Source organism: Ursus americanus, chromosome 15 (genome assembly GCF_024610735.1).
Source record: "Ursus americanus isolate L20-20 chromosome 15, mUrsAme1.1.p, whole genome shotgun sequence".
Classification (NCBI taxonomy): domain Eukaryota; kingdom Metazoa; phylum Chordata; class Mammalia; order Carnivora; family Ursidae; genus Ursus; species Ursus americanus.
In genome coordinates, this window is record NC_142141.1 from 35,752,156 (window position 1) to 35,777,047 (window position 24,892).

The 24,892-nt window shown below is 42.1% G+C and overlaps 1 protein-coding gene across 1 annotated transcript in view; it reads right to left on the reverse strand.

The window, feature by feature from the left end:
• The window catches only part of EGFLAM (EGF like, fibronectin type III and laminin G domains), a 178,784-nt gene that overhangs the window by 105,348 nt on the left and 48,544 nt on the right, over positions 1-24,892 (reverse strand). The window contains exons 2-4 of the mRNA XM_045787293.2: positions 5,341-5,450; positions 4,185-4,268; positions 1,381-1,407 (exon numbers count right to left, since the gene is read on the reverse strand). Coding sequence (XP_045643249.2) covers positions 1,381-1,407; positions 4,185-4,268; positions 5,341-5,450 — 221 coding nt within the window. The remainder of the gene's footprint in view (positions 1-1,380; positions 1,408-4,184; positions 4,269-5,340; positions 5,451-24,892) is intronic.

Sequence of the window (24,892 nt, forward strand, 5' to 3'; positions counted from 1 at the left end):
GTCCACACTTATGTCCATATGCCCCAGAGGGAACAAAAGAACCCCCAGCTAGGAACCTTTACTAGGTCACCCCTTCATTTTACAGTCAAAGAGAGATTCAAAGGGGTTCAGTCACCTTGCCCAAGACGACCCTCGCTGTGATGACAGAGCTGGGACTCCATGCAAGTCACATGATTCTTGCCTACGTCTTCTCTCTCTAACCTTGGATAAGACCCAAGTACAATCACTGTTCTGGGTCAACCAGACCAGTGGACTCCAAAGCAGGATGATAGTGTATCCCCCTGGCTGAGCAAGATAATCTTCTGAAATGCCAGAAGAAAAGAACTATTTCTATCTTATCTCCTCCTTTAAGATTCTGTGGAACTTTCTAATGTACATAATATACTAGTAGAGTAGCATGTGTATAATTCACGTATGTGTGTGTGTGTTCAAATACTTTTTACTGATGATATGAATGATCAGAAAGTGTGGAGCCCACAGTTTAAACACTCGCTTGTTATTTCCAACTCTAAAATATGACCAAATCACCCTGCTTTGTTTTACTACTTATTTTTCCAGGTTGAAACCTGCAGGTTGTTGTTCTAAGAAGAAGGTAAGTGTCAAATGTTAACCAACTCAGAAGCATCCGTATAAGCAGATCATCAAGGGATACAACCGGTGGTCAACCCATCTTCTGGTTGGCATTCAATCCAGCAAGTTAAGCAGTTTGAGGTGACCTGATCCTGGCTTACTGGGGAGGTCTGGAATCCTTAGAGGAAGTGAGGAAAGGAAAAGGACTGGAATCCTTAGCAGAAGTGAGGAAAGGAGAAGGACTGGAATCCTTAGCGGAAGTGAGGAAAGAAGACTGGAATCCTTAGCGGAAGTGAGGAAAGGAGAAGGACTGGAATCCTTAGCGGAAGTGAGGAAAAGAGGACTGGAATCCTTAGCGGAAGTGAGGAAAGAAGAAGGACTGGAATCCTTAGCAGAAGTGAGGAAAAGGAGGACTGGAATCCTTAGCGGAAGTGAGGAAAAGAGAAAGAAGGGGGGGAGGGGTACCACCCTGCAGAGGTGCTCACTTGTTTAAATATCTTCTCTCCTTTTCAGTCTTTTTCACCTAGTTTTGAACAGAGCTTAAATAACTTCAACCTTTAAAAACGTTCCTCTTAACCTTACTCTGCCGTGTGAGATGAAGCGGCAAGGAGGAGAATAAAAGTGACTTCTTTCTAAATGATTAAAAATTCACCTGGTATGCTCCACAGTCCCTGCTTACACGGGAACTAAGCACTCTCCCTCGGGCCTTAATCGGCGTGAGCAAGATGCGGGAAAATCCATGTTTTGTGAAAAGAGACCCCCTGAATCCTGGGTTGGGGCAAGGGTTTAACTTTTCTGAAGCATACTTACAAAAATCTTCCGATGATCGGACTGTCCCTGCAGAGGAGAAAAAAAAACCAAAACAACATGAAGGGAAAGGACAACTTACAGGTTGCAAATAAACCCGTAGAGTAGCCCCCCTTCTACAGACAGCCACGGGCAGCGAACACACAACTTCCGTCTGAATTCTGTTGACCACTCCCTCAGTTCTTGCTCCGTGTCAGCTACGGTGCTGAGGGCTCCACGGCCACGACCCCATTTACTGATCGCAGCGTCCTCATGCTATAGGCTGATACGATACAGGACAGAAGGTTCCCAAACTTTCTCTGCTTATGGCACCTTTGCTGTCTCAGGAATATTTTCATAGCACCTCTAATGCCAAAGAAATGCCTAAGTGTTCCGTTCATTCCATAGTTACACTCAAACACCCTGGTAGTGGCAGTTCACACAGATGTCTCTCTTTCCCTTGAAAAGCCGCTACATTCCCCAGCGCCCCTGTGAGCTGGCTGCACAGCCCCGGAGCACCCTGGCACAGTTTGGAAACCCCAGATTGCTATCTATGATATAGATACTATTTGGCTCCCCGTTCTGTCCACGAGGGAACTGAGGTCCAGTAAGGTTAGCTTGTTGTGATACAGCATGCTAAATGCAAGTCTCTGAATCCAGAACCCACTGTTATACCAGACCCCTCCCCTCTTCCTGACTCACGCACGATTTCCTCTCTCCATTCTGGATATTCTGCACCTCCCCCCACCTCCCCACCAGAATACACGAGCACACGGGCATGCTCACACACATGAATGCTTGTCCTCTTGGTTCACACCATTCCTTTTGATTTCAGTGCTCCTCCCTCTCCTCTGCCTTTCCAGAAATTGCCCCTGCTTCAATTCTCAGCCCCTAGTTCGACGACTTGCTATTATACTAACCTCTCCCTTTTGGATACTTCAGTCTGTCTATTAAGTGGCATGTTAATGACATCTGGTCTTATGTTGCTTTCCAGCTGTTTATCAGCAAGAATGGGATTTTCCCAATAAGACTAAAAGCTGCCCAAGAGTAGGGACTCTGTGTTATCCTATGCTGGGCATATAGCAGCAACTGTGAAAATCTGTTGAAATGGGCAAGGTATAATTTGATAGCATACTCTAATGCCTGGATGTAATTAACAGAGAGAATATATTTAACATAAAGGCAATGATCATCAGGAATGATCAGTAACATCTATCTGGCTTCTTTACATTTTAAAACCAAAGGCTTTAACATATGCCATTTTATTTGGACACAACAGTGTAATTATTATACCTGTTTCATGGGAGAAAGGTAAGGCTTAGCCAGGTGAGGCGACTCTGGCCAAAGTCACCCAACCTGTAAGTGCAGGAAGGATGTCGGAAAGCCCAGGGTACCTATTTCCCTCCTAGTCCCTTGCTTCACGTTTGCACTGCAGTGCCCTCCCCAGAGAATACCCTGCCAGAGTATTCAGGGCAGGATCTCGATTCCAGAGGAACTGTCCAGACTCCAAGACACCTGTCATCAGCACAGTGCCCTCGCTGCCTGGACTGTGCTGCAGGCTGGTGGCTGGGGATACTGCTGCCTCCTTGGTGGGGTCCAGGTGCTTGTTCAAATTTCCAGTGCTGAGGTGGCTTCCTAGCTGGGCTAAGCCAATCTCCCCTTTTAGGATAAAGTAAACCACAGAGGTTGGGGTTGAGGGCTTCTAGGGCAAATGAGGCAGGTGGCACAAAAGTCTGAGATTAAAAGCGTATCATGCAAAGGACACACAGGCTGCAAATGTACACCTCTTCTTTTTGAAGAGCTTTGGTTAAAAAAAAAAAAAAGAAAGAAAGAAAGAAAAAAAATGCCAGAGCGGGGCTCCGAAGTCCGTCTACGAGGGGTTTCCAGTTGACTCTGTTCCTCACTAATGTGTGGTTTGGGGATAGTGATTTCACCTGTCTGAGTCTCAGCATCCTCGTCAGTAAAATGAGGTCATAGGACAGTTGTGAACATTAAATGGGAAGGCAAATGGAAAGCAGGAGGCACAGCGGCTGGCAGGTAACAGGTGCCCAGCTATCGCTGTAGCTACTTGTCCTGGCGGACAAGCGGGTGTCTGTGCCGAGCCGGCCCCGGAGAACATGGGAGTCACAAACACCCAGCTGCCCCTGCCCTGCGGCACTATTCTGGGTGGTGGTGCTAATGCTGGCAGAGCGATTCCTAGCCTGTCGGGTAATAGTAGTAGAACAGGGAAGGAGGAGGGGAGTGGAGGAAAGAAAACAGAACACTCCTAAGGCAGGAAAATTCACCCAGGGAGACCTTGACAGGAAAGAGAAGAGAAATAGACAGAAAGGCAGCAACTGGTTAGTGGAAGGACCAGGCGCTGAGCTTGACAAGAAAAATAAACAACTTGGACCGTTTGAATATACATTCCGAATGACATCATTTTCTTCTGCATTGTGTCTGCAGGCACTTGGGAGGATACAGATGTGTCGTATTTATTTATAAAGCTTTATTGGGATTTTTCAAAAGTCAGAATTGAACTTCATGAAGGGAAAAGAGGGGGAAGAACAGCTGTACGGAGGCTGTTTTCTCACCGGATGCATGGGGTGGGTTGAGTCGAGGCTGGAAGTGCTTGCCCAGAACTTTCTGCACGTGCCTGCCTTCCCGGAGACGAGGCGAGGCGTGTGATGAGGGCATGTGCATGAAAGACGTGTGTAAATTATACACACGTGGTTATGACATATACAGCGGTGCACAGACACGCACATGATTAGAAATCCTTCTGAATATCGCTACAATGCCAAGCACAGGCATGCTTTTGAGGGGGCTGCCTTGATGGGGCTACTCACCGACGTCATGCCGTCCTGGCTGAGCGGCACAGGGTGCCACCGCTCCTGCATGGATTTGTCCACGCCGACCTCAGAGTAGAAGATCTGGAGAAGAGGCGGACATCAGGGTGACAGCGGGGCCAGCACTTCTCCAGCAGGTCAAGGGTCTGGGGTTCTAGCTCCAGACCACACCACAATGGGTTCCAAGGTGCGCTGCCTCGCTGGCCCTACCGACCCGTTCTACAACAAACATAGCTCCCCCCACCCCAGCTGGGCTTGCACACTCATGAGCCTGCAGAGGCCAGGAGGAAGCCCTGGATCAGTGACGTGGGAGGGAGAGGGCTGGCCCCAACCCCTGCTTTTCTTCTCCAAACCATGACTTTCTCAGGTAATCTTCCATCGCCCCACTTTTGATGGAACAGGAGTTTAGAAACACATTTCTCTGCCTTAAGAAGACAATAGGACGAGGGCCTATTTCTGGTGAAATGGAGGCAGTAGAGAGTTACAGGTCTGGGTGATATGGGGAGCGGGGGTGGGTCTGTCCCATCTAAAGGGGGCAGCCCAGTTCCAGTGGGCTCAGTGCCCCGCAGGAATATGGGCCCAGTATGATCAGTACTCTGGATATTCCCAGAGCTTTCAGAACTCCAAATTATCTGAAATCTCCTAACTCCTAAAAGTTGACTCATTTTTGAAAACCCTGTTCAAACAAAACATGCTGGTGAACTGAAATTAGTGCAATATAACCTCTGACAGGTAGGAATGCATTCTCTGCTCCCTCCCCCGCTTTGTCTGTCCATGTCTTTACTTTAATTCAGATTTTACAGTATTTTGAACTTGTTGACAACATTCCACAGTGACTCCCTATTACTTCCCATGTTTCTGCTTTAGCCTCTGAACTTGACTGTGGGCAGCTGGACAGCAGGAACCACATCTACTCAGTTTCTATTTTCCCATCCCTGAACAGAGCAAGGACTCCATAGATCCTCACTGACTTTCAGGCACTTACAAATACCCTTAAAAGGGAAACATTTCCTCTGGTTTCTGGTAAGGAGACCGGGGCAGTGATTAATCAGGAGGGTTGGTATAAGGAGGCCCTATATAGGAGGAGCAGGGTGGGAAGGGCGTAGATTCACCCCTACGACACCCATGACGGAAAACCCTGTGCCCAGGAACTCACAATATAGCCAATGATGGGGATCTGGGGTTGCTTTGGCATCTTCCACTCGATGCTGAGCGCTGTGCAGTTCAACGACAACACCACGATATCGAGAGGCGGCTCCATCTTGCCTGCCGCAAAGCAAAAGAGACGGTGTTAGAGGCTGCGCGTGCACCTTGCGTGTACTTACAGAGGGACAGCAAACGTCAGGATGAGGCCGCAGGCCGGAAATCAGCCCTCTTGGCCTGCCACACCTGTCTCAGCTGACCTCACCGGAACCCTGCTGTCCCCTCCCAACCCGGCAATGGTGTGTTCCTCAGTCCTGTCTGCAGCTTCTAACACCCCGGGGACCAGCAAAGGGAGGCCAAGCACTTCCGACTTGACTCTAGGAGCTTGGAATGTATTAAAGCAAGATGATGAACCTTTTCCTTTCTACTTAGTGACATACATATGTTTTATAGGTGTGTTATATAGCTATGTCTGTTTACATAGTTCACTAATTCTTATTATGGAACATCTCAAAAATATGGTTAAGTGTCAAATGGGGTTAGGAAACTTCAAATGTTTTACTGTATCCCTATCTTAAATAATTTTACGGTTACAAATAATAAATTTTATGTTTATAAATATAACATATGCAGATTACCAAAATTTAGAAATAAGTCCTGTCGACATTTGAATACAGTACCTCCTTTTGGTTACATGCAACTTTTTGTAAGATATCCATATGTAAATATAGATACAGATATGTAGATATAGATATATACACATACATATGTATGTATATATTTATATATGCATATATAATTTTTATTTTTCTTTATTGTCTTCATTATAGAGAATAAATATGTATACATAGTCATAATTTTAAATCTTATTTTCACTTTGTGTGTGTATATATATATATATAACTGACACTATATATTTATCAATTAAATTAATTATTTTTAATGGCTGTTAGTTCTTCTGTATACAGTAGTTCCCCCTTACTTTTGCAGGATACATTTCAGTGGATGCCTAAAACCACAGATAGTACTGAACCCTATATATACTATATTTTTTCTTATAAATATATACCTATGATAGTTTAATTTATTAATTAGGCACAGTAAGAGGTTAACAATAACTAATAATAAAATAGAACAATTGCAGTAACATACTGCCGTGAAAGTTATGTGACTATGGTCTCTCTCAAAATACCTTATTGTACCATACTCATCCTTCTTCTCGTGATAATGAGAGATGGTAAAATGCCTACACAATGAGGTGAACTGAGGCGAATGACAGAGGCACTGTGATGGAGTGTTAGACTACTACTGACCTTCTGATGATGCGTCAGAAGGGGGATCATCTGCTTACAGGTGGTTGACGGTGGGTAACTGAAACTGCTGACATTGAAACCACAGACAGGTGGGGAACTACTATACTGCTTATGCCGCCATTAACACTATTTCTCCTTCCACTACTGTTAGACACTTAATTTATTTCCAGTTTTTTGCGATTTTAAATAATGCTCATGAGGGGCACCTGGGTGGCTCAGATGGTTAAGCATCTCCCTTCAGCTCAGGTCATGATCCCAGGGTCCTGGGATCGAGGCCCACCTGGGGCTCCCCCCTCAGTGGGGAGTCTGCTTCTCCCTCTCCCTCGGCCCCTCCCCCACCATTTGTGCTCTCGCTCTCTCTCAAATAAATAAATAAAATCTTTATAAATAAATAAATAAATAAATAATGCTCCATGAGGGCAGGAACTAGGTGTGTCCAGTTCAGAGCACAGAGACTAATAAATGAAAGAGACTGAGTGGATGAATGTTCTTCAGTTTGATTTCTCACTTGTCAGTATGTCCTGATGATGATCCTTCTTTTTAACAACTGTGTAGAATTCTCCAGGATATCAGTTAGGGTACTGTGTCTGCAATTCACAGAGATCTAATGTGTCAATTTATTAGACTGCTGCTGGGGCCTACCACCCACGCTTTTAATAACAGAAACCAAGGCCTTTCTGGTGAGCCAAGTAGTAGAGTCTTGGTACTGTCCCTTTGCAAGAACTGCCAAGCTAGCAGGCTGCTGCCACCCCTCCCTGCCCGTAGACACCTACCATTGCCACACTGCTGTCACTCAGGGATTTGGTCTTCAACTACTCTCTGGCTCTGCCTTGGTTCAAGATCTAAAGTCCCATCTGGTTGGCCAAACTTATGTAATGTGACGTCCTCCTGATCGACCAAAGGGCCAGAGAGGAAAGATCAGTTTTTTCTAGTTTCCAAACTGGGAACTGACAGGATGAAGGGAGTCTTAGGAATAGTTTTTCTACCAATCCCACCTATAGTACTGAAAGCTCCTTAGAGGAGAATCAGATCCTAGAAAAAGAGCAGTGGGAGGTGGGAAGGCCAAATACTCTGCTACTCAGAGCACATGTGTATAACTAACTGTTACTCCACTGATTAATATTTAGGTTTTTTCCAAATTTCACTTTTAAAAGTAATGCTGAGAAGGGGGCACCTGTGCGGCTCAGTCAGTTAAGCCTCTGCCTTCGGCTTGGGTCATGATCCCAGGGTCCTGAGATCAAGCCCTGCATCAGGCTCCCTGCTCAGCAGGGGGTCTGCTTCTCTCTCTGCCCCTCTCTCCCCCCACAACTCATGCTCACTCTCTCACTCTCTCTCTCAAATAAATAAAATCTTAAAAAATAATAATAACACTGAGAAGAACATTTATGTATGTGCCTTTTTGTTTACATGTCCAAGTATTTCTAGGAAGGACACCTATTAAAAATTATGGATATATCTATCCTAAAACAGTGAAATACACATTCTTTTCAAGTGCACATGGAACATCTCCAGAATCAGTTACACATTAGGCCACAAAACAAATCTCAACAAATTCACAAAGAATGAAGTCATACCATCATCTTTTCCAACCACAAGTTTGACAATAGAAATCAATCACAAGAAAAAAATCCAAAAGACCACAAATATGTGGAGGTTAAATAACATGCTACTAAACAATGAATAGGTTAACCAAGAAATCAAAGAGGAAATCAAAAAATACACGGAGACAAATGAAAATGAAAACACAATGGTCCAAAATCTTTCAGATGCAGCAAAAGCTGTTCTAAGAGGGAAGTGTAGAGCAATACAGGCCTACCTCAAGAGCAAGAAAAATCTCAAATAAACAATCTAACCTCACACCCAAAGGAGCTAGAAAAAGAACCAACAAAACTCAAAACCAGTAGAAGGAAGGAAATAATAAAGATTAAAACAGAAATAAGTGAAATAAAAACTAAACCAAAACAAAACCAATAGAACAGATCAATGAAACCAGGAGCTGGTTCTTTGAAAAGATCAATAAAACTGATAAACCTTTAGCCATACTCATAAAAAAAAGAGAGAGAGAGGACTCAAATAAACAAAATCACAAGTGAAAGAAGAGAAATAACAACTGACACCACAGAAATACAAAGGATTCTAAGATAATTTTATTTAAAAAATGACATGTCAACAAATTCCCAACCTAGAAGAAATGGATAAATTCCTAGAAACATCGAATGAACCAAATCCAGCAATACAATAAAAAGTCATTCAGCATCATCAAGAGGGATTTAGTCCTGGAATGCAAGGGTAGTTTGATATTCACAAATCAATCAACATAATATATCACATCAATAAGGGAAAGGATAAAAACCATATGATCATTTCAATAGTTGCAGGAAAAGTATTTGACAAAGTACTACATCCATTCATGATAAAAACCCTCAACAAAGTAGGTTAAGAGGGACTATACATCAACATAATAAAGACCATATATGGAAAACTCACAGCTAACATCATACTCAATGGTGAAAAACTGAGCGCTTTCCACCTAAGATCAGGAACAAGACAAGAATGTTCACTCTCACCAATTTTATTCAACATAGTACTGGAAGTCCTAGCCACGGCAATCAGACAAGAAAAAGAAATATATAGCATCCAAATTGGTAAGAAAGAAGTAAAGCTTCCACTATTTACAGATGACATGATACTTACTATATATGGGAAACCCTAAAGACTCCACCAAAAAACTGCTAGAACCGATAACAGAATTCAGTAAGGTTGCAGGATACAAAATCAATATACCAAAATCTATTACATTTCTATACACGAATAATGAAGTAGCACAAAGAGTAATTAAGAAAACAACCCCATTTACAATTGCACCAGAAATAATAAAATACCTGGGAATAAACTTAAACAAGGAAGTGAAAGACCTGTACTCTGAAAACTATAAAACATTGATGAAAAAATTGACGATGACACAAACAAATGGAAAGATATTCCATGCTCCTGGATTGGGAGAACAAATATTGTTAAAATGTCCGTAATACCCAAATCAATCTACCGATTTTTTTTTTCAAGATTTTATTTATTTATTTGTCAGAGAGAGAGTGCACAAGCAGGGGGAGCAGCAGGCAGAGAGAGAAGTAGGCTCCCCGCTGAGCAAGGAGCCCAATGCAGGACTCAATCCCAGGACCCTGGGATCATGACCTGAGTTGAAGGCAGACGTTTAACCAAATGAGTCACCCAGGCGTCCCTCAATCTAGAGATTTAATGCACTCTCATTCAAAATACCAAAGCATTTTTCACAGAACTGGAACAAATAATCCTAAAATTTGTATGGAACCATAAAGACCCTGAATAGCCAAAGTAATCTTGAAAAAAGAAGAACAAACTGGAGAATCTGAGAACAATCCCAGATTTCAAGATATACTACTAGACACACATATGAACAGAATAGAATAGAGAGCCCAGAAATAAACTCAAATTATATGGTGAACTAGTCTTCAACAAAGGAGGCAAGAATAGGCAATGGGAAAAAGTCTCTTCAACAAATAGTATTTGGGAAAACTGGACAGCTATATGCAAAAGAATGAAACTGGACCATTTTCTTACACCATACACAAAAATAAACTTAAAATGGATTAAGGACCTAAATGTGAGACCTGAAACCATAGAAATCCTAGAGAAGAGCACAGGCAGTAATTTCTCTGACATTGGCCATTGCAACATTTTTCTAAATATGTCTCCTGAGGCAAGGGAAACAAAAGCAAAAATAAACTATTGGGACTACGTCAAAATAAAAGCTTTTGCACAACAAAGGAAACAATCAATAAAACTAAAAGACAACCTACTGAAAGGGAAAAGACACTGCAAATGACATATCTGATAAGCGGTTAGTATCCAAAATATATAAAGAACTTATACAACACAACTAATCCAATTTAAAAACAGGCAGAAGACATGAACAGACATTTCTCCAAAGAAGACATCCAGATAGCCAACAGACACATGAAAGATGCTCACATTACTCATCGTCAGGGAAATGCAAATCAGAACTACAATAAGATATCTCACACTCAGAATGGCTAAAATCATAAACACAAGAAACAATGAGTGTTGGTGAGGATATGGAGAGAAAGAAATCCTTGTGCACTGTTGGTAGGAATGCAGTCCGATGGTGTAGCCACTGTGGAAAACAGTATGGACATTCCTCAAAATATTAAAAATATAATTACTGTTTGATCCAGCAATTCCACAACTGGGTATTTACCCAAAAAATATGAAGACACTAATTCAAAAAGGTATATACACCCCTATGTTTACTGCAGCATTATTTACAATAGCCAAATTATGGAAGCAGCCCAAGTGTCCATCGATAGGTGAATGGGTAAGAAGATGTGGTACGTACACACACACACACACACACACACACACACACACACACACAGAAATATTACTCAGCCATAAAAATAATGAAATCTTTCCAATTGCAACAACACAGGTAGGAGGGTATAATGCTAAGTGAGATAAGTCACTCACGTGGAATTTAAGAAACAAAATAAATGAACAAGGAAAAAAAGAGACAAACAAAAAAAACAGGGGCGCCTGGGTGGCTCAGCCATTAAGCGTCTGCCTTCGGAGCCTGCTTCTCCCTCTCACACTCCCCTGGCTTGTGTTCCCTCTCTCACTGTCTCTCTCTGTCAAATAAATAAATAAAATCTTTTTTAAAAATTATATAAATAAAACAAAAAACCAGAATCTTAAATATAGTGAACAAACTGGTGGTTACCAGAGAGGAGGTGGGTGGGGGGATGGGTGAAGGGTATTAAGAGTACAATTACTGTGGGGAGCACTAAGTAATGTATAGAATGTTTGAATCACTAAACTGTTCAATTGAAACTAATATACACTGTATGTTAACTATACTGGAATTAAAATTTTAAAAAGTATGGGTATATGCATTTTAAGTTTTAATAGTTACAGACTTATTGCTCTCCAAAAAGGATTAAATAAATGAATTTTTAAATACATTTGATTTTTTCATTTGGAAAAATTCTTAAAGCAAAGTTCTTTTTTTAAAAGATTTTATTTATTTATTTGTCAGAGAGAGAGAGAGCACAAGCAGGGGGAGCAGCAGGCAGAGGGAGAAGCAGGCTCCCTGCTGAGCAAGGAGACTGATGTGGGACTCGATCCCAGGATCCTAGGATCATGACCTGAGGTGAAGGCAGATGCTTCACTGACTGACCCACCCAGGCATCCCTTAAAGCAAAATTCTTATATCAAAGACAGAATTTCTCAATATCAACCCAGTTGACCTTTTGGGATAGGTGGGTTTTTGTGGGTGCTCTCCTGTGCACTGTAGGATGTTGGATATCATCCCTGGTCTCAAGGCACTAAATGTCAGTAGCACCCCCCAGCCGTAGTTGTGAAAACCAAAAATAATCTCCAGACATTGCTAAATGGCTCCTGGGGGCAAAACTGCTTCCAGCTAAGAACTACGGATCCTAGAGAATGGATATTTTAAGGACTTTTTATAAATATAACCAAATTAACATCTAGAAAATTAACCAATTTAGATGCTTATGGAAGTGTATGGGAATGCCCAGTAAAAGAAATACATCTTTACCAGATCTGAGTATTATTTTGTCTTTGCTATTTTTTTTAAGATTTATTTATTTACTGTAGAGAGAGAGAGAGAGCACAAGTGGGAGGACAAAGGGAGAAGGAGAGAATCTTAAGCAAACTCCACACTGAGCGTGGAGCCTTACATGGGGCTTGATCTCACAACCCTAAGATCACGACCTGAGCCAAAACCAAGAGTCAGGCACTCAACTGACGGAGCCACCCAGGCACCCAAGTCTTTGCTAATTTGATAAGAAAAAAGTTGAATACTTTAATATCTTCCTTGGCTATTTTTCTTCCTCTGTTCATGTGTTTCGTGCATTTTTTAATTAGGTAGTTAATTTTTTTCTTATTGATTTAAAAGTACTCTTTCTATGTTAAATATCTTAATGATTCACTTATATTTTCTCTGTGTATTGTTATCTTTGGGTCTAGCTGTATAATTACCCACTACTGGTAGCTTTTTGCTGATTTAAAAGGTTTATGCTAACAAAAATCTCAAAGAAGACTAGGAAGTGGGGGGGAAAGATAGTGGAAATGATCTATCAGACCCTCACAGAACCACAGAATAACCAGTAAACACAACTTCATCCTAAGTCCTAGAGATAGAACTTTCTCCATTTACTTTGGGAAAAATGACAACTGATCAAGGTGGGCTACTTGGGTCAACAAGTGGGACACCAGTCCTTGTGTCCTCATGTATCTGCCAGGGTTCAGCAAAGAAAACAGAAAACACTCAAAGTATTTTAAGCAGAGCGTGGTTACAGAATTGGTGAGAAGGCCAGTGGAATGGAATTCATGACTCACCATTCACTCTATTTTATAGATAGATAAATATATAGATGAGAAAGAGAGAGAGAACTTTAGTGGTGACTCAAAACCAAGAAGTCTCTGCCTTTACACTTGATCCTGCCATGAGACTGCGACTGACTTCAGATACCCACAAAGTGATGGTGAACCTTGGAAAGATGAGTTCTTATGTTTTGATGGCCTTGTTTGGCAGAAGACACAGCAGCAGGAAAGTGGCCATCATCCCACTCCTGCCTTCCACTTGTCCCAAGAATGCATCTCATTGGTGAGACCTAATTTACGTCCAGAATACTGGCTGCAAGGCAGTCTGAAACGTGTCATTTTAATTTTTCCAGCTTTTGCATGACAGTCATGGTACTTAGAAGGAGGATAAATGGATGTTGAACAAGTCAAGCTACAGTATCCATGACATCTTCATACCATAAAAAGCATGAATTCTAATATTCTATCCCCTTTACCTTCATATCCTGCAGGAAAATATCCTAATCAAGCTCTGCTGGGACACAGTTAGGTATGACTCCTATTTTACTGGCATATTCACTCCTTTATTAGATTTTTCACATACCTAACAAATATGTATTGAACTCCTATATGTATCAGGCACTGGATTAGTCAGTGAGGCTACATTAATGATGCAAGAGACAGAGGTCCACAAACAAGTTGGCAGGACATTACAATTGGGTGCGACAAACATAGAGGGCAATATGGGGCACTTTTGTGGCACAAAGCAAGGACACACCTGACTCCACCTGCCAGACTAGTAGGGATGAGGCAATGTGGGGGTGGAAAAGTGTTCCAACCAGTATATATTCTTCCCCAAAAAAGTACGAGGAAGAACCACACAATAGAACCATAGGACATTGGAGTTGAGTGAATGTGGGGGGTGAAGGAGAGGAGAGAGTCAGGAGAGCTCCAGGGATTCTGCCTTGGGCAACAGAGGGGAGAGGGGTGTATGCCATTCACTCATGTGGGGACACAAAGATGGATTTTACTGTTGATGATGAAGGAGGTGTGGTTATCTGCAGCTGGTGAGCAAGAGGTGGCCAGGTCAGACATTTGGGCCAAATACCAAAAATATTCCAGATGAATCAAATGGTTAAAGATGGGAAATCAAATTACAGAAGAGAATTGGATTTTAAAATCAGATTTTTGTTCTTGAGGAGAAACCTTTCTAACCTTAAAAAAGGTAAAGAAAATAAATCAAAAGAAAAGTGATGAATTCTGCATCATAAAACTTTCACTATGCTCTTCAAAAATCGCAAAAGAAAATCCAAACAACAGATCGAAGGATAAATCACGGCAGTAAAATGACAGGCCAAGGGCTATCTTTATTATAAAACTCATACATATTGATAAAAAACATATTCAGACCCTAATAAATAAAATGGGAAGAGACAAGTCACAAAAGAGAAAGTACAGCTGGTAAACACACATGGCAAAATATTCAAATGGCGAGTTATCAAATAAACACAATTTTTAAAAATTGAGATGTCATTTTCACCTATTAAATTAGCCAAAATATTTAAGTGATAGTAACGAATGCTGACAAGAGTACATGAATGTGCTACTCTCAAAAAATTACTTATGACAGTGTAAATGAGCACAGGCATTTTGGAAGACAATTTGGCAATGTGCAATGGTATTCGGAGCTAAATACGTTCCTTTCCTTGGGCTCTTGGAAGTGTGGCTACAGTCTGTTGTGAGGAAAAGAATCTTAAGAGAAGGCTGCTCACATGATGTTCTGCCTGTGATCACTTGTGATACAGAAAAAACAGAAACAATCTAGATATTTAGAAACAGGGTGATAGGTCAATAGCGGTGTATTACATAGTTGGACCGTAAGACAGTCATTAACAATGAGATTTGACCAAACACATTGTGGTAGCTTGGATTGGATCTGGAACAGAACAGGACATGAACGGAAAAACCAGTGATGTCCAAATAGTGTAGTTCAGTTGATAATACGGTACTATTACTAGTTAGTACTATCACTAGTTAATTTTTTAGACTTGACCAATGTGCCATGGTTATGGACGACATTAGCATGAGGAGAAACTGGGTAAAAGACAGGCAGGAATTCTATTATCTTTGCAACTAACTATAAATCTAAATTTATTCCAGAATTGAAAGTTTATTTTAAAAGTGAGGCTAGGATCACTGCAGCAACAATTATGATGTAGCATTAAATAAAAAGTATACCCAATCGTCATGATACTATTACTAGATATATAGGAAATATTCATTTGAAAAATAACTGGAAGGCAAGAGTAAATGGCAATTATTATATCAGGGTGGCTGAGAGGAAGGACGATTTTTTCCCCTTCTGTTTTCTTTTATTTGGTAAGCTTTATAGAATGTTAGCATATGATTTCTTATAATTTTAAAAAGTTACTCTGAAAAGTATTTTTGTAGTCAAAGACCAATCATTGTATGGTTGCAGGTATGACCAGGATCCTCTGTAACTAAAGGAAATTCACAAAGCTCTGCTTCACGAAGCTTGTATCAGTTGGGCTAAGGCAGGCTTTGTTGTCTCATAGATGCATTCTGTCTCTCCATTTAATGGTAGGGCTAAAAATAGTTGGCAATTAATGAAGCAGATCTATTAGCTCTTAACAACCAAAGGTAATGTATCTGCAGAGATCATTCCCGTATCATAACTCAATCATCACAGGAAAAGGAAGGTGCCCGGGAAGGAGGCTACTGCTCCCATGAACAATGCCCACAGCATTGTCGACTGACAGCTATGAAAGCGCTACTGGGGTCACCTGGGATTATAAAGGACATAGAACGGGCACTCTCTTGTTCTTCTCTCCTTTGGCGGCTGGCTGTATTCTAGAATAGGATATTCCAAAATTTTTTGCTCTCTAGGCCCCGGATTCTCTAGGGCAGGTCTGATTCTAAATTAGGTCTCACAGCAGTGGAAGTTGGAGGGCATCACCATGGGGCCTCACAGGACATAAACTGGAGGATAGCCAGAGCCAGGTCTCACAATGTCTAAGAGAGGAGGGACAGGCCCATAACCAGAGTCCTGGGCTTCACGTCTTCATGAAGATTCTAAACTAGAACTGGTGGGGAAGCCCAGTGCTCTGAGCATGGTGCCTTACATACCATCACTTACGTGTCCTTGCATACTGACGGGAAGATTTTGTTTTTCCTTCCTCAGAATAACTAACATTTTAGTTAATGGAAGAAATACTTGCACACTATATTTGATAAGGGGTTAATATCTAAAATATATGAGGAACTCATACAATTCAATAGCAAAAGAACAAATAATACAATTAAAAAATGGGCAAAGAACCTGAAATTTTCCAAAGAAAGACAAACTCAAACTACCATGACTGTGTGTCTGAAGGTAATGAAAACAGGATCTCAAAGAGATATCTGCACCCCTGTGTTCATTTCAGCATTAGTTACAATAGCCAAACAACTAATGTCTGTTGATGGATGAATGGATAAAGATGTTGTGATATACACACACACACACACACACACACACACACCACTGAAAAATGGAATATTATTCAGCTATAAAAAAAAAAGGAAACCTTGCCACTCATGACAACATGGATAAACCTGAAGGGCATGATACTAAGTGAAATACGTCAGACAGAGAAAAGAAAATACTGTATGATTTCATTTATATGTGGAATCTAAAAAAAGTCAAACTCATAGAAACAGAGTATGGTGGTTGCCACAGTGGGTGAGGTAGGGTGGGGAGGAGGATGGATAAAGGCAGTCAAAGCTTACAAACTTCCAGTTCTAAGATGAATCTGTCCTGGAGAGCAAACGTACAGTGTGGTGACTACAGTTTACGATACTTGCAAGTTGCTAAGAGAGTAAATCTTACAAGTTCTTCCTGAGATGATAAATGTGTCAGCTCCCCTTATTGTGGTGACCACTTCTCAATATTATGTCAAATGCATATATCAAATTATCACATTGTACACCTTAAACTTACACGATGTTATATGTCACTTATATCTCAATAAAGCCCAACATAAATAACTGTGGGGGCTGGGAATAAATTACAGCTAAATCTGCATTCTTCATTCCTTTCCTCTTCCTTTTTCTCTTCCAGAGGTGACAACCATTTGGTGGTTACTGTGTCTTATCTCTATGGAGGTTTACATGCTTTTATTTCCTCTGCACACTTCTTTATTTTTACCAGAAATAACCTAATGGTCCATCAGTAAGAGAATGGATAAATTGTGGTTTATCCATACAAGATACCAGTATCTTTCCCCCTTGAACATTTATTTCTTTAAAATGAAAGAGAGATCTGAGGAAAGAGAAAGAGACAGAGATGCAGGAGAAAACCCTTGTAAACTTTAAAGCTCCCCTCAAATAGTAGCCAGCTTCTGATCATCTTCCCCTCACTGCTGGCCTGGCGATCATCATTCTTTATGTTTTTGAGGGAGAGAGCATGAGAGCACAAGCTAGGGGAAGGGCCAGGGGGAGAGGGAGAGAGAGAATTTCAAGCAGGCTCCACGCTGAGCACGGTACCTCATGGGGCTCGATCTCACCACCCTGCGATCATGACCTGAGTCGGACACTTGACCAACTGAGCCACCCAGGCACCCCTGGTCCTTTGGTTTCTAAATCCATTGCCACTTGTCTATGTGCATTTCAGTTTCCAAAATGTCATCACTGCCATTTTCTGCCTCTTTCCTTTTTCCTGCTGGCTAGTGCCCTTTGCCCCAATTTACAAGCATTTCAGTGGAATTTTGGAAGGACCAGTAGTAAATATGTTTGTTCAATCCACCATGTTTCACTAGAAATCAAGTGATCCTCATGACAATATGGGCTACAGGAAAGAGAAATTATTCCCACTTTACAAATGAAGAAATTGAAGTCTAGAGTGTGTTGATGTAAAATCTTATCAGTGGTACAGGAGGCAGAAATAGGGAGTAATGGAGGTAGAATTATTCTTCCTCCTAGAGTTGGTGTTCTTAGTGATTCTGTCCAACCTCTTCTCAGCTTCCACTCTCCTCCTTGGGGTTCCCATCCCAGCCAGTCACTACCATATAGACGCCGGTGGCTCCCCATCTATTTCTCCAGCCCAGTCCTCTCTTTCATAGGGGCAGGTCTACGTACCCAACTGCCAAGTGGACCCAAGTGTCATGTGAACCTCTCAAATTTAACACGTCAAAACTGAGTTCCTTATTTTTCTCTTTAACTTGGGCTGCATCAGTAGTCTCTGTCCTGATAAACAGCATCACCATCTACCAGGACTTCCAAAAACCTGGAAGTCACTTTCAGCACCCAATTGATCACACACACATTATCAATTCTCTCCTATTCATGGAAGCCTTGGAATCTTCCTCAACCCAGGGCCTAGAGCAGAGCTACCAACAGTTCAGAGTTGTGCGTGCAGTGAATGCTATTTGCCATTTGGCCAAGAATTCCCTGGTGGATTTTCTACCCATTCCAGATCCTAAGGGGCATGGTCTCCTTCTCACAGTGAAAACAGCATTTATTCTCCACTGAAGAATATGTGTGAGTAAATAAGTGAAACTTTCTTTGAATTGCAAAGCAGTAGCATGCAACAGGAGGGTGTTGGGGTCATAGGACTGGTGTCTCTAAACCTTGTGTGTGGGAGGCCTGTCTGAATGGCCATTAGCTGGAAGGAATGGAAGGAAGCACCAGAGGCAAACGTGCACTGCGAGCACAGCTTTTTTCTCTTTGTGGGTTTGTTTGAAGTGTCCTTGAGGGCAGGGCAGGTCTCCAGCTGAGGGCTGTCCAAAGCTGGATTTTCAGGGCTAGCACACTGCTGGAGATTGGAGATTATCGGGGCCCCTATGGAGGGGGGAAGTTAAAAGCGGGAGAAAGCCACCCAGCAGAGCCCCTTTTGCTCTGGATTCCAGACAGGGCGGGGTGGTGGATCTGGAAGGATCAGAGAAGCCACAGATAAGGAGACGGTGGAGTGCGGTCGTCACCAGGATGAGCGCTGGAAGTATCTCTCTAAATCTCTTCCAGCTATGTGAGTGAAACTAAAGAGACTTTCCTTCTATCAAGAGAAAATCCTGTCTTTGAACAGGGCAAGTCGAGCCCAAACTATGCTCTCCAAACAATACTAATGAAGCAGAAAGTTTAGATAACAGTTATGACACGGAGGTCTTCTGGGATTTTATCTATTAGGATATGAAAACATACCAGCACTTCCTCAACATTAAAAAACATCAAAATAGTAGCCCACCTACATGTGGATGAAAGATTTAAGCAGTTACATATGAAAATCACACTCGGATTTAACCAACAATGGTTTAGAATGATGGAAAAACGTATTACGCAACAGAAAACTAGTTTTGACGAACCGCAGTCTTGAAAACTAGTATAATGCATTTATACACTATACCCTGAAGCTGTGTTCTTGGGAGCGAAACGCTATACTTCTTAAGAGATAAATAAATAAAAAGTGTCGCTTTGCCACAAGGGAGTTGTATTCTTGGGCTTTCTTCTTGGGAGGGCTTTCAGAACTGTATTAGGTTTTTGCATGAGAAACGTCTGAATAATTAGGTCAATTTCTCATGGTAATTTTATTTCATAAATTACTTCAACTTCCTGAGCAAAATTCATCTCTGATTCAGTTAGTTTTGTAATTCAATTCATAAAAACACTTCAAAACGCAAACAAAAATATCTGTGACAGAAATACACTGCTAGCTTTTTAGTTATTTGATTTTCACGGAATGAACCAAGTTATATTCACTGGTGCAACGGAGAGCGCCCAGACTAACTAAAAATAATCAGGAAATTCTGAACAGGGGGGAAAAAAAAGAACACCTCATTTCCATCTTTTTGAAGCTTGCTCCAACTATTATTACTCAAGCAGCACTATGAATATGTAACCAAAATCTGCCACCAGAGCCTCTTCCAAGGTGATGCCCTCAAGGCAGCAGTAAAAATGTGGGTTTAAGACAGAACAGTGTTTGTTCAAGTTACCCAGGGATTCAAGAGGTTCTCAGACACTGAGGAGCAGCAGGAAGTGTTTTCCAAAGCCCTGCCAGCTTCCCTCTGTGGGCGGTTCTGTTCATGTCGCAGTGGTGCTTCCCTTTGAAATCCACCATTGCAGTGCATAATTCCAGAACACACTCCACCATTCCACACAAGGTAATTCCCAAATGTAATTCACCCTCCCAGGGTGTCATTTTTCACTCCAGAGTATAATTCCAGAGAGTAATCCACCATTCCAGAACGCAACTCGCCATTCCAGAGCACCTTCATTTTCCCACGTGTTAACCAATGGGCTCAATTAGAGGCTTTCTAATGTCTCTCATACTTTGATGTTCTATAGGTCCCTAAATATCTATACGTCCCTAAATATGGAAGGCGTATCTGCAGAATATCGAAGGTGAGAGGAAAGAGGATCCCTCAGAGCCATTCATGGCTGATCCCTTAGACCCATACAAACAGGGGTCCTCTTTTAGAAGCCCCACTATGGGGCCTCCCTCGGCCATACCACACTCCTTGGCAGGAATGTGGTGTCCCAGGCCACATGCCTACGAGAGCCAGGACCCCGCCATGTGTAGACCACTCCCTGAGTGCCCAAGACCCTGGATTCCCCACCCAGATTCCTGTTTCCTGGTCCTCAGTGGCCTCTTCCTTTCCTTCTGAGGGTGGACCCTGCTGCTGGAGTGTGCACCCTCGGGTGAGGGGGATGGCCACTGGATGGTGGTCTGCCAGGACGGGTGGTGGGCAGAGCTAGGGTTGTTGGCTGGGCATCTGCCTGTGTGCACAGGAGCACCCTTGAGGGAGGGACGGGTCCGCTGGTGACTTCTGACAGGGAAATCTGGGCTGAGAGCCTCTAGCACAACTCCTGTTAAGAATCAGTCAACAAGCCCAAGGGAACACAGATGCCAGAAATGCCAAGATGCCCGAGAGAGTGCCAGTGATGTGGGAAAAAAAGGCAGAAGGAAATGTAGATAAAATTAAATGTCCTTATAACTTGCAGTCCTTTGACAAATACTTGAGGCAGGCAGAGTAGAACCTTCCTCCAGGAATCTCCCAACTGTCTTCACATCCATGCCTTGCTAGAGGGAAAAACTACCTCAGCCTGACAACAGCCTGGCCTCCAGTATCCTGTGAGTCTCCCTAAGCATATGAAAATCCTTGTGGAACTTCCCTTTGTCTGTAGTTCCCCCAACCCCAAAGTACAGAATCAGTTGCTCCCCGCAATCTGGAGGCAACAGCTCTTTCTGCCCACGTGTCCTGTCCAGTTGCTTTAATAAAACCACTTTTTTACACCAAAGATGTCTCAAGAATTCTTGAGGTCAGCTCTGGACCCCAACAACACAACTCCAAAAACATATCATTTGACGTTCTTACTCGGGCCTTCGAGTCTTTTCATCTGGACTCTGAGGCACAGTGCAGACTTGCTGAGTACTTTCCTCTCCCTTTCCTCGCATTCCAGGGGCCCTTCAAGGAGTCCGGTCTTACTGGAACACTTGCATGCCGATCGCTCAGGCTGCAATCCTCTAGCCTGTGGCTACTCTACAGAGAGGAGAAAGCCTGACTTTTGGTTGGAAGTTAGTACCCTGGCCAGAATGGTAATAAGACCCAGAAACTTGATGCCCTCTCATTATGCCTGTCCTTATACAAAGTCGTCTGTCTGGGCACAGGCACAGCCACCTAAGTCACTAGCACAGCTGCCGATCTTAAGATTCCCATGTGAGGTTTCTTCCTGGTTGGTCTAATGGGATCCCCTCCACATCTCTGGTCTAGCCGCTTCTGAGGGAGGGGAGGCCTCCACTGGGAGCCAGCCAAAACCAGTACCGATGGAATTAAAACCCAACTGGGGACTGTTTCCTAGGGAGGTTGTCTGTAAAGACTATATGTATTAGAATGTTGCTTAGATTGTGATGGATTTCTATCTTACTGTTTTCCATCAATGTCCTCTACTAACAACTGACATTACAAAATTGGGTACTTTCCTCTTGCAAAACTTTTCTAGTGTATTCCGTGTGTTAAAAACCAACAGGTTCTACGTGTCTTTCAAGGCAAGCCAAGGCAGTGTGGCCTTCACAAGAAGGCCTTCAGGACAAGCCAAGCCAAGCCAAGGGAGTGTGACCTCCACAGTGGGACCTTTGAGGCAAGCCAAGGCGCATGTGGCCTTCATGACAAGGCATACTTGGTCCATATGCCGACACCCATTAGTCTAGAATGCGATGGGGAAGTGGAAGGAGGGCAGGCCTCCCTCCTACAGGGCCTTTATTGAAGGCAGTGACCATAGCAATTTCCTTTGAAGGATACCTCGGGTCGCTTTGACACCAGGAACCTCTGATATATCCTGCACCTGGGACGCGACCCAGGAGTTGGGGGGTTGGGGGGGTGGAGATTATCTTGGTAATGGACCATCTCTCTTCAGCCCTCAGGGACTCTCCCTTGGGATGCCTTTTAACCCACTGGAAACAATCGGATTGCAAGATTTAAGGGACAGAAACGTGGCATCTGTCTGAGCTGACAAGTTTTAAAACTAGGAACCTTTTTTCTCTGCCTTCTGGCCGCACCTCCCCTCTTCTTTCTTCCCTGCCCCTCCTCTTGTTTCTGCACACCTTGGGTGCAGCCTGTGAAACAGGCTTCTAGACCATCCCTGGAGCTTCCAGCACTGTGGGCTCCTCCTCCCCTTGCTGTCGGGGAGCGAAGAGCATCCTGGGGACTTAACACTGCCCACTCCACATTTCCCCACCGGTGTCCCAGGTAAAAACTGACAATGTGGAACAAGTTGACTGACTTTTAAGCGGACCCAGGTGGAACACAATTCGGTATTTAAACTAATTGAAACTTCTTATTCTACCAATATTTATAAAGGTCAAATAAGCTCATGTTATCTCTGCTGGAATTTGTTAGCAAAAAGATGACTTAAAACCAGGGGCACCCAGATGGCTCAGTCAGTTGAGCGTCTGACTCTCGGTTTCAGCTCTAGTCATGGGATCGAGCCCCTCGTCAGGCTCCACACTCAGCAAGGAGTCTGCTTGAGATTGTCTCTCTCCCTCTACTCCTACCCCCAGCACTCTCTCTCTAAAATAAAAGTAAAAACAAAAAAAGATGACTTAAAATGATGGTTAATTTTGTCTTTCTCAAGTTTTTCTGGGTAATTGTTAACATAGCTTTCAAAGTCTTTGATAACCTGAAACTTTGGAAAGTTTTGCTTAGATAATAAATGGGAGGGATTGAACTCATTGGACATCTAGGCCTTTTCCAAATGAGATAAAATACTAAAGCATTGATTGCCAAATGTAGGTTTGCTAATGTAATTAAGACTGATGGGAATAAGGGAAGTAACTCTGAAATGAAAAAGTTGTAAAAGGTTTAGGAAGGGAAATCGTTGGAAAGGAATTTTGTATGTGGTCAGGACTAAAGTTAAAATGAATAGTACAGTGGCATGACTGAAACTCTGCTTTGCTCTCTGTTAAAAGGACAAAGTTTTCTTGAATTGTGGTTTGCACTTGATAAGAAAATGTAAACAGGTTTTTTTTCCTCTTTTGTCTGCCTGGGAAAACCAGATTCTAGGTTTTGTCTTTATCAGGTCTTTGATTACTTAGTTAAACTTCTTCTCAGTATTAAAGGAGCTAAATTTTGCTAACAACTGTATAACCCTACATGTTTGCCTTTAAAATCCCTGTCACCTTGATTAAATAAATAAGTTTTGTAATGATCTGTAATCCTATTCTGGCATGTGCTTTATAACTTTCTGAGTTTTTTTTTTTTTTTTTAACAAACTTCTTAAGATTTAAAATGTAAATGAAGTCTTTTTGACTCAGGCCTTTTTATTTAGTATGTTAAGTTACTCTGGAAGCACTGTTAAACAAATAAGCCTCAGGTTGTTTTGCTTGGGTAAATGCTGTAACTATTCTAGAGATGATAGACAATTCCTAAAGTTTTAATATGTTCTGGTATAAGGCCTTTACTTAATCTGATTTTTTTTTTAAGATTTTATTTATTTATTCGACAGAGATAGAGACAGCCAGCGAGAGAGGGAACACAAGCAGGGGGAGTGGGAGAGGAAGAGGCAGGCTCCCAGTGGAGGAGTCTGATGTGGGGCTCGATCCCATTACGCTGGGATCACGCCCTGAGCCGAAGGCAGACGCCCAACCGCTGTGCCACCCAGGCGCCCCTACTTAATCTGATTATTGAAGAGTTATGTGTCACAGAAATAACCAGATTTCCTTGCCAACTCTATTGCAATCTCTCATCAGATCTTTAACCATATCCATATTTTAGTCTTTTTGTCATTTATAGTTACTGTTGGTATTCTCTTGTAAAAGGTGTTTCATCTTCCAGGAGATCCATAAAAAGGGCTTTGACAAATACATGTTTTTAATATCATTAAAATCTAAAAATCATAAAACTATCATAAAACCTAAAACTAAATGGGTAAGAATTGCCAGAACTAACTAAAGTGAAGATGATTATAGTTTTGGTGACTCTTGTTTGAAACATGCTGGTTCTCTAACGTTTGCTCTTCCAGATCAAGGAAACTTTCTCTTAAGACATCAGTGATACACGGAAATAATGATAAAGTATTTCTCTGTGAATAAAATGAAGGCTTTAACTTTTCTCTCCACCTGAACCCTCTGAAATTCAAAAGATTTCCCTAAGTATTCTTTCTTCCTTGGCCTTCATAGCAGTCATTTGCATAAGTGCAATAAAAATCCTTTCTCCTTGTAACAGGACACCACTGGTTTCGAAACATTGGTTATTTTACCAAGGCTTTAACTGGAATGTCCTATTGAGAGACATGCATAGACTCAGATATGACCAAAAGGCTTTAAGGAACTAAGGTTGATTTTACAAAACATGAAGCCAAGAGAGCCCCTTGGAAATGCTGGCCTGA